At 39.6% G+C, this 13331-nt stretch overlaps 1 protein-coding gene across 1 annotated transcript in view; it reads right to left on the reverse strand.

Annotated features, from left to right (window-relative positions):
* Nucleotides 1-13331, reverse strand: part of MYO3B (myosin IIIB) — a 642969-nt gene that overhangs the window by 284723 nt on the left and 344915 nt on the right. Inside the window, exon 23 of the mRNA XM_006878970.1 lies at nucleotides 10778-10857. Coding sequence (XP_006879032.1) covers nucleotides 10778-10857 — 80 coding nt within the window. The remainder of the gene's footprint in view (nucleotides 1-10777; nucleotides 10858-13331) is intronic.

The raw sequence follows: 13331 nt of genomic DNA on the forward strand, positions 1-13331 counted from the left end.
AAAATCACAATTTTTTAAAAAAAGTAACTGTCACCTTGAGGACTAAGGTTCTCCTGATTCCAACAAGCCATAGTCTTTTCAAAAGCATGCAAAAGCCAGATAGTGTACAAGAAAAAAATAAAAAAGAATTGACACTTTTGAAAAAAAGATATTTCGAAGCATTAGCCCTTTGTATGTGTGAATGTAACCTTATTTGAAAACAGAATTTTTCTTTTGTTTTGTCAACAGGCCAGTAAAGTGGATTCAAAACCTAATAGCTCAGAGTGGTAACACAATGGGGATTACACACATGTTGTTGTTGTGTTAAGTGCCATCAAGTTGTAGACAACTCATCGTGACCCTATGAACAAAAGACCCAAACACTTGTAAAACTTTCATCATTTTTCTAAGTTCATAGAGTTTCCAGAGACAAGCTACTTCAGAAGTGGATGCCACTCCTGCTTCCAAGCTTGTTTTAATCAGGAAGCTCCACCAAATACTGTCACCATGGGTAACCGTTATCATATCGGACACATCAGTGTCACATTGTTTAGTATCACAGCAACCATGAGTTACCTCTGTACAGCAATGCACAGACCAATGCTATACCACCTAGAAGAATGTTTGACCAAAAACAATTACAATCATCCCCGAGGGCTGCAGATTAAAATCACCCACCATTGGCTTGGTAGCATAATTTTCTATCCACTAGTACAACAAAGCTCTCTCTCTACACACACACACACACACACACACACACACACACACACACACACACACTAATCTACCAGTCAAGGAGACCACTGACAGGGAAAGTGCCTCCCCCAGAAAGATGCTCTGATTTGGAGCGAGTTTTGGTTCATATCAAGCTATTAGCTAGATCTGTGTTACTGATTGGATTGCATCTCCATAAAATATGCTATAGGGAGCTCTGGTGGCCTAGTGGGTAGTGCTGCCAACCCAAATGTGGTTAGTTCAAATCCACCAGCTGCTCCTTGGGAGAAAAATGGACACTCTTCTCCCATGGGATTTACAGCCTTTGAAATTCTGCTGGACTTCCCACTCAACAGCAATGAGCTATTTTGCGTAAAATATGCTATAAATCCTAAACCTTATACTTTCTCATTTGGGAAGAATCTTTGTTGTTTCTGAGGTCACATCAATATAGGGTATATCTTAAGCTGATCAATTCTGAATTGTAAAAGGAATCGATTAGATATGAGAAGATAGATGCCATCCCATATGAAGATCATTAGAGACGCAGAAGCTAAAATGACCTCTTAGTCAATGGATAGAGAAAGATTCTCCCTGGAGCTGATGTCTTAAATGAGAACGGTGCAGGGCCACGCCAGAGTTTCACTTGGTTGTTAATGGGACTGTCATGAGTCAGAACCAACTCAATAGTACCTAACAACAACCAAACTGGGAGTAATAAATTTCTGTACATACAGCCACCAACTTGTGGTACTTCTGCTATAGAAAGAAATCCTAAAAAATTTAAATCAATGGAATGGTAAATTCTGTAAGTTTTTTTCTCCTTGTTTTCTTTCCTTCATCTGATATCTCTCTCTCAGCCACACTCTGTCTCTCTATCTCTTTTCTGGGAATCTCTACTACTTCCTTTTCTATTCAGAGATTTCTCTGAAGAAGCACTTCTTGCTTGAAAACACGTTTCTTAGTTCCTTTACTTCCCTTCTTATTTAAGTTAGACAGTGGGTGCCAGGCATCAGTGTTAGCCCATAGAGAAAGCCTCAGAAAAAGCTTACACTTCGCTCTATATTAGAAAGTGTTGGTGGCTTTATGCACCTGTTACTTTCTCTCTGAGCACACAGCAACTCTCATGCTTGAGGATTTAACAGATAAGTGACCTGAAAATTCCTGATGAAGCAAGATTTAAATGAAATAATATGTATTGTTTTCAAAATCAGTACAAGTTCCAGTACCAAATTTGAGAAACGACAGAATGAAACACTAAGTTATACTCTCACAGTTCTGAGGCAGGTGTGAGTCCCTAGCTGGTGGGTTTCCTGTCTAATCACTCAGTATCTATTATTTTACATGACTTAAAGTCTTATCATTATATTCACATACACAGTTACTCCTGGGACTCAAGTATAAATCTAAGTTGTATTAATTATGCAAAGGTTTTCAACTGTGTGGATCATAAGAAATTATATATAACTTTGAAAAAAATGGGTATTTCAGAACACTTTATTGTGTTCATGTGAAACCTGTACATAGACCAAAAAGTAGTTATTAAAATAGGACAAGGGAATACTTCATCATTTAAAATCAGGAAAGATATGTGTCAAACTTGCATCCTTTCTCCATGTTTTTGTTGTTGTTATGTGCCATCGAGTTGCTTGCAACTCATAGCGACCCTATGCACAAGAGCCCTAAATGTCGTTCTATCCTGTGCCAACCTCGCCGTCTCAGACACACTCATTCCCACCACTCCACTCACAGAATTGATCCATCTCATTGAGGGTCTTCCTCTCCTTCGCCGCCCCATGACACAGTAGGTAAGCCTTGGGCTGTTAACCGAAACATTGGTAGTTCTCACCCACTAGCCATGCCATGGTGGCCTGGTGGTAAGAAAGTGTGCAGCAATCCCAAAGACGTGCAGTTTGAATCTGTTCTGTGGTGAAAATGGGCACTCTCTTCTCCTTCCATGAGACAAATTACCAAAAATCTACTGGAGGGTCAGCTATGGGTCAGTTCTGATTTCAGAGCACACACAATAACAGACATTCATTGGCAGCCTGCTTCTGTACAGACCACAACTTTGGAAATTTGTGGGGATGAGGCCGTTCTACTATGTTTTATAGCCTCTCTGAGACAGACTCTACGGCAATAGGTTTGCCATATTGTTTGATATTAATTTGAATTGCTGGCTATTAATCTGACTCTCAACTATCACTAGGTCTAAAACAGTCACTTTTGGTAATCTCACATCAGCAAAACCATAACCTTACTTATTTTCTATTTTCTATAAGTTCCTGGACTTTCCAAGAGCTGAAATCTATCAAATGACTTTTCCAGAAACAAAAAAAAAAAACAACTAAACCAGACAATTAGGATTTGCGCATTTAATCTTACTTCAATATTTCCCCTTAATCCCAAATCAGTAAAGAAACTATAATAGTCACTGAAACATGTCTATATAGTTAATTTCCTTGTTCCTGTTTGTGCCCATAAAAACATTTTGGCTTTGTACTTTACAAGCTTTGTACTTGTAATCTGCCTAGAAGGCAACTGTATCAGAATCTCTCTGAGTCTATATTAATTTTTAGGCCCTTAACTAAGAAACCAAGCCATCTGGCTTTGCAGAAGCTAAAGTTTTTACCCTTTATAATCTTTTGTGAAATAACTAAGTACTGTTTTCAGTAACTTATAAACTCTTTGACACTTTGAAACCTCTTGAAAAATCAAACAGAATTTGTTTCTGCTTTGCAAGGAAAAAGTACTATTTCCCTTTGTAGGAAATAAGTACTAAGGAAAAAGAAAATCTGGCAGCAGAGTAATAGTGTTGTATGATTTACCTCTCAGAATTTAGAAATTGATAATCATGGTATCTCTCATCTAATTACGGTCAAGTCAGAAATTATTCCTCACAGGGCGTCAGAAGCTGTAAATCTCACAGGAAGACATTGCTCATCTTTCTCCCGAGGAGCAGCTGGTAGATTTGAACTGCTTGCCTTTGGGTTGGTCGCATAAATTTTTACTCAGCAGGGCACCAGAGCTCCTATCTTGGTATATTCTTGATAATGCCTAACTATATTATTTATAGTGAATCTGGTTATGTCTTGGATTTATTATATGTTACATTCAAAGTTTTTTTTTTTTCTCATTGAGAATTAAGATCAGCCATTTAAAAAAAAATTGGAACAGAAAGTTAAAGTCAAGCCTTGAGTTGCAATACTTAAATATGCTTTGGGAAAAATATTAAATGATCCATTAAGGAAGGTCCACAAAGCATTAAAAGAAGCTGGAAGGAGTATACAGAGTATAGAGTCACTGTATGAAAAAGAATTGGTAGACACAGAAGAATTTCATGAGACAATGTACGAGCAAGAGCCCGTGATGATGAAGGAAGAAGTTCAAGCTGCTCTGAAAGAATTGGCAAAAATCAAGTTCTCAGGAATTGACAGCATACTAATCGACATATTTCAACAAACAGACATTGCCCTGGATGCACTCACCAAGTTCTACCATGAAATCTGGAGGATAACTATTGACTAACTGACTGGAAAAGATCCAGATTTGTTCTCATTACAAAAATTATCAAACAAAATCATTAATATCACTTCTAAGGAAGATTCTGCTGAAAATTATCCAAAACCAACTGGAACAGTACATCAACAGAGAACTGCCAGATGTGCAGGCTGAGTTCTTAAGAGGCTGTGTTACTAGAGATATTATAATTAGTGTTAGGTGGATCTTGATTGAAAGGATAGAGTACCAGAGGAATGTCTATCTGTGTATTGACTATGCAAAGGCATTCGACTATTTGGATCACAACAAACTGTGGCTGACTCTGAGAAGAATGAGAATCCCAGACCATGTGATTGTGCTAATGCAAAACCTGTACTTGGACCAGGAGGCAGTCATAAGAACAGAACAAGGAAGCACTGCAAGGTTCAAAATCTGGAAGGGTGTACACCAGGGATGTGTCCCATATTCTTTTCAATCTATATGCAAAACAGATCATCCAGGAGGCTGGGCTCTATGAGGAGGAATGTGCCATCAGGATTGGAGGAGGACTCATCGACAACCTGCTTTATGCAGATGACACAACATTGCTAAATGAAACTGAGGAGGACCTGAAGCACATGCTGCAGAAGGTCAAGGACTACAGCCTTCAATATGGATTGAAGCTCAACATCAAGAAAACAAAAATTTTTCACTACTGGGCTGAATGGCAGCATCTTGATAGATAGATAGGTAGGTAGGTAGACAGATAGATAGATAGATAGTTGAGATTGTTAACAACATTAGTTTTCTTGACTCCACAATCAATACACTTGGTACCAGCAGCCAGGAAATTGTTAGACAAATTTCATTGGCAAAGTCTTGTGTCGGGTATATCTCCAGAGTACTGAAGAGCAAAGATGTCAGTCTGGAGACTAAGGTGTGCCTAATCCAGGTCATGGTCTTTGCAATTACATGCTATCCACCAGAAAGCTAGATGATGACTAGAGATGATAGAAGAATTGATGCTTTTGAGCTGTGATGCTGGAGAAAAGTACTGACTATACCATTAACTGCTAGAAGAACAAGCAGGTTTATCCTGGAGAGGGTAAAGCCAGGCTACTCCCTGGAGGCAAGGATTCTGAAACTGTCTGGCAAACTTTGCATGTGTTGCTAAGAGGGACCAGTCCTTGGAAAGGGATATATCATGGCCAGGAGAGTGGAAGGACACTGTAAGAGAGGAAGACCCTCAATGAGATGGACTGATTCAGTGATGAGGGTAATGGGGGTAGGTGCATCAGAGACAATAAGGTTGGCTCAGGATAGAACAGGGTTTAGAGCTGTTGTACATAGTAGGTCGCAGGTGACTCAACAGCACATAACAACACAGCAACAACAAAGGTTAATCCCTAGTTGTGGTGCTGGAGAAGCCAACTGAAATCCCATAGACTGCCAAAAGAACAAACAGATATGTTTTAGAGAAGGTGAAGCCAGAGTGCTCCTTAGAGAGAAGGATGGCAAAACTACTTCACACATACTTTGGGCATGTTGCTAGAAGGGTATATTCTTTGGAAAGGGACATCAGGCTAGGAAAGGTGGAAGGTCAGTGAAAGAGGAAGATCCTCTATGAGATGGACTGACACAGTGTTTGCAGCAATGGACTTGAGTATGTCAGAGAATATGGGCCAGGATCAGACAGGGTTCAGATCTGTTTTTCATAGGGTCACTGAGTCATATTCAACTCGAGGACACACAACAACAAAAAATAGGCTTGGAAATTTTGACTAAAATTTTATTTTGGATTGACTTTTATTTTGCCTTGTATTAACTGCTAATGTTGGAAGCTTTGGTGGTGTGGTGGTAAGGAGCTGCGCTGCCAACCCAAAGGCATGCTGTTCAAATTCACCAGCTACTCCAAAGGAGTAAGATGGGCAATCTCTTGTGTGATTTATAGCCTCTGAACACCTGCTAGAGAACCAGTGACAGGCCAGTTCTCACTCAACAGTATATAGCAACAAGTTGTTAATGAATTCTCCCCAGCTCTTTCTCTTGTATAAATGTTTGTCAGTAGTAGATTAACAATGGTGACTTTTAAGTCTTATCCTTTGCAGATAGTTTTGATGTTGAGCCTGAAGGTCTCTGCAATAAAAACCACTAATCAGAAAGCTTCCCCCAAATGGGATCCATTAAAAGACTATGCTAGATATTTGAACAGAGAACTTCCAAATGCACTGCTCATGCAACTAGGCTGAACCAAGATTTCCAGAATTCTTTGGTTGATAAGTTCACTACTGCCAATGTAGAAGAAATGAAACAGAAATTAATTACAGGCATGAGTGAACTAAAAGATCATTATGAGTTTTCTGTGGAGGGATATTACCAAAGTTTTAATGTTTGTTTTCAAGATAAAGAAACATTTTCTTTTTCTCCTAAACTGTCTAAAATTTATAATAATTTAATAGACTATACTTATGCAAACAAAGATAAGGTATAATGTCTCTCACTCAAATAGCTTTATTTTTTTTATGGCAATTTAGCTATTTACATAAGTTTCTCTGTCCCCTTGTTGTCCAGAGAAATCTTGGCTAAATATCTAAGCTTTGTCATATTATAGAATTGTGCTCAGAGAATCAAGTACTATCAGAACTTCCATTAAACCAGTTTATATGATATTATATTATTATAATAATATATATTCTATGATTTATATTATCATTCTTGGTGCATTAGTGTAAGTAATAGTGAACACCCATAATGTAGATGAAGAAAAATTTCCTTTTAGATTTCTGTGGATTAGAAGGAAGGTGACCACAGAGAAATTTTGTTTCAATAGGGAATTATAGCAAGCCATCCTTAGGTACTTTAAGGGGTTTTTTTCGTATTCTTTATCTTTAAGAAACCACAGTCAATAAGATCATTTTCTACTTGAAGATTAGAATTAGTCTTGTTACCTGACTTAGGTACCCCACATAATTAACCAAGGGGAAAATTTGGAAGCAAGAGTGATTAAGGCCTAAACTCATCAAACAATTAACTAAGCTACTATCATATCAGGAGAGAACTCTGGTGTTGAAATGCATAAGGAGATTGCTGCCAATACAAAAGTGTCACCCCTCTGGTGGATTTGAATCCTCCAGAGCCTTCTCAGAGAAAGATGGGTAATCTCCCATACAATTTACATCTTCCAAATTCCTACTGAAGGATCAGATATCATTGGTTCCAATTCAATGACAATGAGTTAATCAAATGAGGACCTATTGACAGAGAGTATTTCTTGCCTGTTTTACAACTAAAATTACTGAAATGTGTTTAAATTATATATGTATGTGTGCCTGATATAAACTATGTTGTTATTGTTTTGTGCCATTTAGTCACCTGTGACTCATAGCGACCCTATGTAAAACGGCTCTGAAGCCTGCTTTGTCCTAAGCCAATCTCACTGACTCTGACACCCCTTCTTCCTCTCCTTTACTGTCCCTCCACCTTTCTAAGCAAGATGTCCTTTTCTAAGTGCTGGTCTTTCCTGGCCACGTACCCAAAGTATGTGAGACAAAGCTTCAAAATCCTACCCTCCAAGAAGTAATTTGGTTTCACCCTCTCCAAGACAGACCTATCTGTTTTCTTGGTGGTTCATGGTATTTTCAAGACTCTCTCCAGCACCACAATTCAAAGGCATCAATTCTTCTGTCATTTTTAGTCACTGTCCAGTTCTCTGATGCATAGCAAGTAATTGCAAAGACCACAGCCTGGATCAAGAGCATTTTAGACTCTAGACTGACACCGTTGCTTCTCAGCAATGTTGCTTCTCTTCAACTCTGAAGAGGTCTCTGACAGCAGGTTTTCCCAGTGCAATTTGTCTTTTGATTTCTTGACTGCTGGTGCCAAGGGTGCTGATTGTGGAGCTAAGCAAACTGTAATGTTTAACAGTCTTAATCTCTATCTATCATGGTGCTGCCAATAATCTTTTCTTCTTCTTCTTTTTTTTTAGCTATAGTATTTTTGATTGCTTCCTAGGCATCTGAAAGTTAGACAATGAATAAGGAAAACCAAAAACAATCAATGCCTTTGTGTAGTTGAATTGGAAAAGAGTACTGACTATCCCACGGACTACCATAAACAGTAAACTAATCAAGGAATAAACATCTAGGAGGACGTGCAACCAGGGTGCTCCTTAGAGGCAAGGATGGTGAAACTTGGTCTCATATACTTTGATAATGTTGTCAGGAGGAGCCAATCTTTGGAAAAAGAGATCATGCTGGACAATTAGATGGGATACTGTGACTATCAGGACAATGGTACAAGATGAGGTAAAGTTCTGATCTGTTGTTCACAGGGTTGCTATGAGTAGTAGTCAACCACATGGCATTTAACAACAACTTTTCCTAAAGTTACCTTCAAATAAACAATAACTGAGTAGCTAACAGATCATTTTGCTTTAGGTATTGGGTTCTTCAGAGAATTATCTGTATAACAAATTTAGGGGAAAGGAGGCCCATGGTCTGATAAGAAAATAAATGATATGTCCTTAGTGACCTATTTATCTAGCCACCCAGGTGCCTGTTGATATTACTGTTGTTGTTTGGTGCCATCAAGTCAACTATGACTCACAGCGACCCTATGAACAATAGATCATAACTGAAGATCTGTTAAAATCCCTGTCATACTCAAGCCCGCTGTGGCAATCCATCTCATTGAGGGTCTTCCTCTGTGTTAATGACCCTCCACCTTTCCTACCATGATATCTCTCACCAAGGACTAGTGCCTCCTGAAAAATATGCTCAAAGTAATTGAGACAGAATCTCACCACGCTTGCCTCCAAGGAGCAATATGATTCCACTTCCTTCAAGACAGACTTGTTTGTTCTTTTGGCCTGGCATATACTCAATATGCATCTCCAACACTGCAATTCAAAGGCACTGATACCTCTTTGTATTCCTATTCATTCAGACACACAGAAGGCAACAGGAAAATACTATGGCTTGCATCAGAAGCACTTTCCACTGTCTTCACACTTTCCTTTCTTCTGATGTTACATGCTTGGGAGTTAATATAACAAGGAAGCCTGTTTTCATTGTCCACTCTTCTAGTACCTTCTTGGTACAGCCAGGATGATATTGACAATGCATTTACCCACAGGAAGAAAGGCTGGCAATCTACTTGTGAAAAAAAATGGATGTTAGGTACTGTTGATTGACTGTGACTCACAGTGACCCTACGAACAACAGATCTGAACCTTGCCCTATCCTGTGCCATCCTAAATATCTGTGTTCTGTGATATGTACCTGTGATACAATCACTGTGTCAGCCAAGCTTATTGATGGTGTTCCTTTCTTTCTCTGACCCTCCACATTTCTCGGCATGAAGTCTTTTTCCAAGGACTAACTCTTCTTGACGGCATACCCAAAGTATGTGAGATGAAGTTCCACTATCCACACCTCTATGGAGCACCCTGGTTAGCCACTGAAAATTCCACTGAGTGAAGTTCTACTCTGAAATATACAGGTGTGATAACTTTTTGGGGTGTGAGTGGTAAGGGGTCGGCTCCTATTGTTGTCAGGTATGGCTCAGACTCATTGTAACCCCGTATACAACAGAATGAAACCCAACCTGATCCCGTGTCATCCCCACAATATCTGCTGTGCTAAAGCTCACTGTTGCAGCTACTCTATCATTGGGGGCCTTCCTCTCTTTTGCTGATTCTCTATTTTCCCAAGTGTGATGTCCTCTTCCAGCAACTAGCCTCTCTTGATAAAACAGTAAAAGTATGTAACACAAAGTTTCTCTACGTTACTTCTAAGGAGCATTCTGACTAACTTCTTCAAAGACAGATTTGTTCTTTTGGCAGTCCATAGGATAGTCACTACTTGTTGACAACACAATTCAAAGGCATACATTTTTCTTTAGTCTTCCTTGTTCCCTGTCCAACTCTCGTGCACACATGAGGTGCAGACAATACTGTGACTTGGGTCAGGCCATCTTTGTCTCTAAAGTGACATCCTGTTTGTTAACACTTTAAAGAAATCCTTTGTAGCAGATTCCTCCCTAGATAGATTTGTTTTCAAATATTACCCATCTTAAGTGGTGCCTCTAAGGAACAGGATTAAAAGGATTCTATAGTGGTCTATTGGTAAGGAGCTGTACTGCCAACATGAAGGCATGCAGTTTGAATCCACCAACTGCTCCATGGAAGAAAGATAAGCAATCTCCTTTTGTGCAATTTGCTGGCTCTGAAACCCTGTGGGAGGGTCAGCTACAGTTCTATTCTGACTCAATAAGCGTAACAACATAGCAATAGTTGCCTAAGTACTTTTTTAATTTTTATTTTATTATTTTGTGTGTGCATGTACTGTCAAATCAGATCTGACAGTACAGGAGGAGATTGCCCCTCCATCTCCAGCAAAGCATCTGGTGGATTCAAACCATGTACATCGGGGATTGCGGTGCACCTTCTTGTCACTACACCATGAATTTTACCCATGTACTTTTGATATTTTTATCAGACTGCCTATCGATGGATCAGATGAAGTAAATGGCCTACCTTGAGATTATCTAAAGGACAGGAGCATCCCCTGACCCACATCATTTTGGGTGCAAACCTGCTACTTACCTTGGCTCGTCCAGCACCAAAATGTGGAGGCAAAGACCTTGAGGCTGCTGATACCCTGGCTCTTGTCTGGGCCAGGTTACCTGTGTGAAAAAAAAAAGAAAAAAGACTACACTGAAGGCAAAACTAAGGCAGAGGGTTAGGAATGACGTTCTTCTCTCTGTTCTCATTTTCTCCTGAATTTCCCAAATAATCTGCTCTGAATTGGGAAAACTTGAGTACGAAAAGTTCAGTAATGTAAATGGTAATATAAATAATAGGTTGAACCTATACCAGTTTCATAAGCAAAAAAAAAAAAAGAAACAGAAAAAGAAGTCTCTGAATACAGCACAGCAGGTCATTGAAAAGAATCAATGTGAGAGAAAAAAGATGTGGAAGGTAGTTTTATGGGCAAGAAACTTGACAATAGAGGGCACCATTCTAAGGGATTAAGACACTGATTAGACAGTAAGCATCCTTAGTCCTGGAGACCCCCAGAGAGATTTGCTGCTTACAGCAGGTGGGGAAAGTGAGGAGAGAGGGGTGGAGAAGTGTGACCTTGAACAAGTTAATTAATATCTCTTGTTGTCTTGAGGATTCAAGGAGATGACACACTAAAGGCCATGTCAGCATAGAACTACCCAAGCAAAAGCAGGCTAGCTAGTACTTATTTCTTTAGCTATTTATTTGATGATTATGATTATTACTTGCAGTGAACAATTCATGCAAGTTTCAAGGCTGAAAGCAACAGGGCAGAGAAAACCAAGACATCTCAGCAATTTACTACAGGGAGCTCTGGTTACTCTAAGTAGCTAAATTAATGAATGATGAGGGTGGGAAAAAATGGTAAGACAACTGCCCTTTGAACTTTGGATCTTCCTGCCACTCCATTTTTCACCTTTGAAGGCTTAAGTGGTCTGAACTCAGACTCTTCTCCCTTCCCCCTCATCCAGTCCCAGCTCCACCTGCTATGGCCTCCCAGATTCCCAGTCCTGCAAGCCAAGCTCCCTAAGAGATTTGTTTGCATTTTTGCTTGCACTGCCATTTGACTCTGTAGAAACCTAAAAAGTTGTCAATGAAAGGAAATGCAGCAATTTGTGTATATGCAAGACACTCAAGATTTCAAAGTTTTAGCATGTCTAGCACAAAGATGTCCAAATGTTTTCTCTGGCGATATCTTCAGAGGCTAAACTGTGATTAATAGCCCAGAAAGAACCCTTTGAAGCAGGATTGGTGACATCAAAGTCGTAATCCAGGGGTGGCAGGCGCTTTATAATGAGTGGGAAGCATTTTAACACATTTCAAAGGATTTACAGCATGAATAAACAATAGACCTCAGCAGATGCACCACACACACCTTTCAGAAACTTAACCTTTATGAAGTTTCCATTTTAATTTAAATGTAAATACAGTGATCATTTGTTAAATGTTCAGCATCCTCAGTGTTTGCACCCTAGACTGCCTCTTCCCCACTAAGAACGCCTCATTGCCCCAAAGCACCCTCCTGTGCTTCCTAGACACTGTGACTAGCAGTCTGTGTCAGGGAGAGAAAACCAAAGTCAGAGGCATCTAATGGAATTGATATCCTACTCAAGAACTGGGTTAAGAGGGAATCTGAAATGGAGCTTGCAATGATCCTGTGCAATTTCCCTGCTTCCAACTTCAAGAAAAAGAGACAAGTGGTCTGAAAGGAGAACTGAAACTTTCAAAAGATGGCTATTTCCTGCTTGTCTTAAAGGATTTTCATCTCTTGGGAAGGACCCACCACTCATGATTTTGTCTTCATCTCTTAGGAAAAACCCAGCACTTCACAGTCTCTGTGAAGTCACTTCCGACTCTTGGCAACTCCAAGGGGATCAGAGTAGACTTATGCTCCAGACTCTGAGGGGCTTACTCTTTGAAAGTAGAACGTCAGGACTTTCTTCTGAAGAACCTCTAATGGATTCAACCTACCAACCTTTTGGTTTGCAAAGAGTGTATTAACTGTTTTTACTACCCGAGACAAAAAAAAAAGGACGAGGATAAAGCCCAAAATGATGGTGGCTATTTTAAATAATGAGAGTTCTGTCTCCCGTGCTGCCCCATCTCAGGTTTGCTGTGCTTGTTGCAGGACTCCAATACTGACTATAGGTGGGCATTTCTTTGGGATATGATATTTTCCCTCTAGATATTAAAGAATATGTTACAAAAACTGATTGCAAATTAATAAGAGCACCTGAAATTGAACATTGATATTTTTCTCATGTGATTTATTGCCACTGAAAATCTGCTGGTGGGTCAGCTATCAGTCAGTTCTGCCTCAATGGTGCACAACAATAATAACTATATATGTGTTGTAGTTCTTGTGAGGTGCCACTGAGCAGGGTATAAGTTATATTGACTCCATGAACAACAGAACCCATCCTATCCTTTGACATTTTGTATATGTATATTGTTGTTGTTCTTGTTGTTGTTGTTGTTATGTGCCATCAAGTCTCCTGCGACTCATAGCGACCCTATGTACAACAGCCCTAAACTCCGCTCTGTCCTGTGCCAATCGCACCGTCTCTGACACTCCCATCCCAATTATCCCAGTCAC

The sequence above is a fragment of the Elephantulus edwardii genome, unplaced genomic scaffold (assembly GCF_000299155.1).
Source record: "Elephantulus edwardii isolate Elephantulus edwardi_28Jun2011 unplaced genomic scaffold, EleEdw1.0 scaffold00001, whole genome shotgun sequence".
Taxonomy (NCBI): Eukaryota; Metazoa; Chordata; class Mammalia; order Macroscelidea; family Macroscelididae; genus Elephantulus; species Elephantulus edwardii.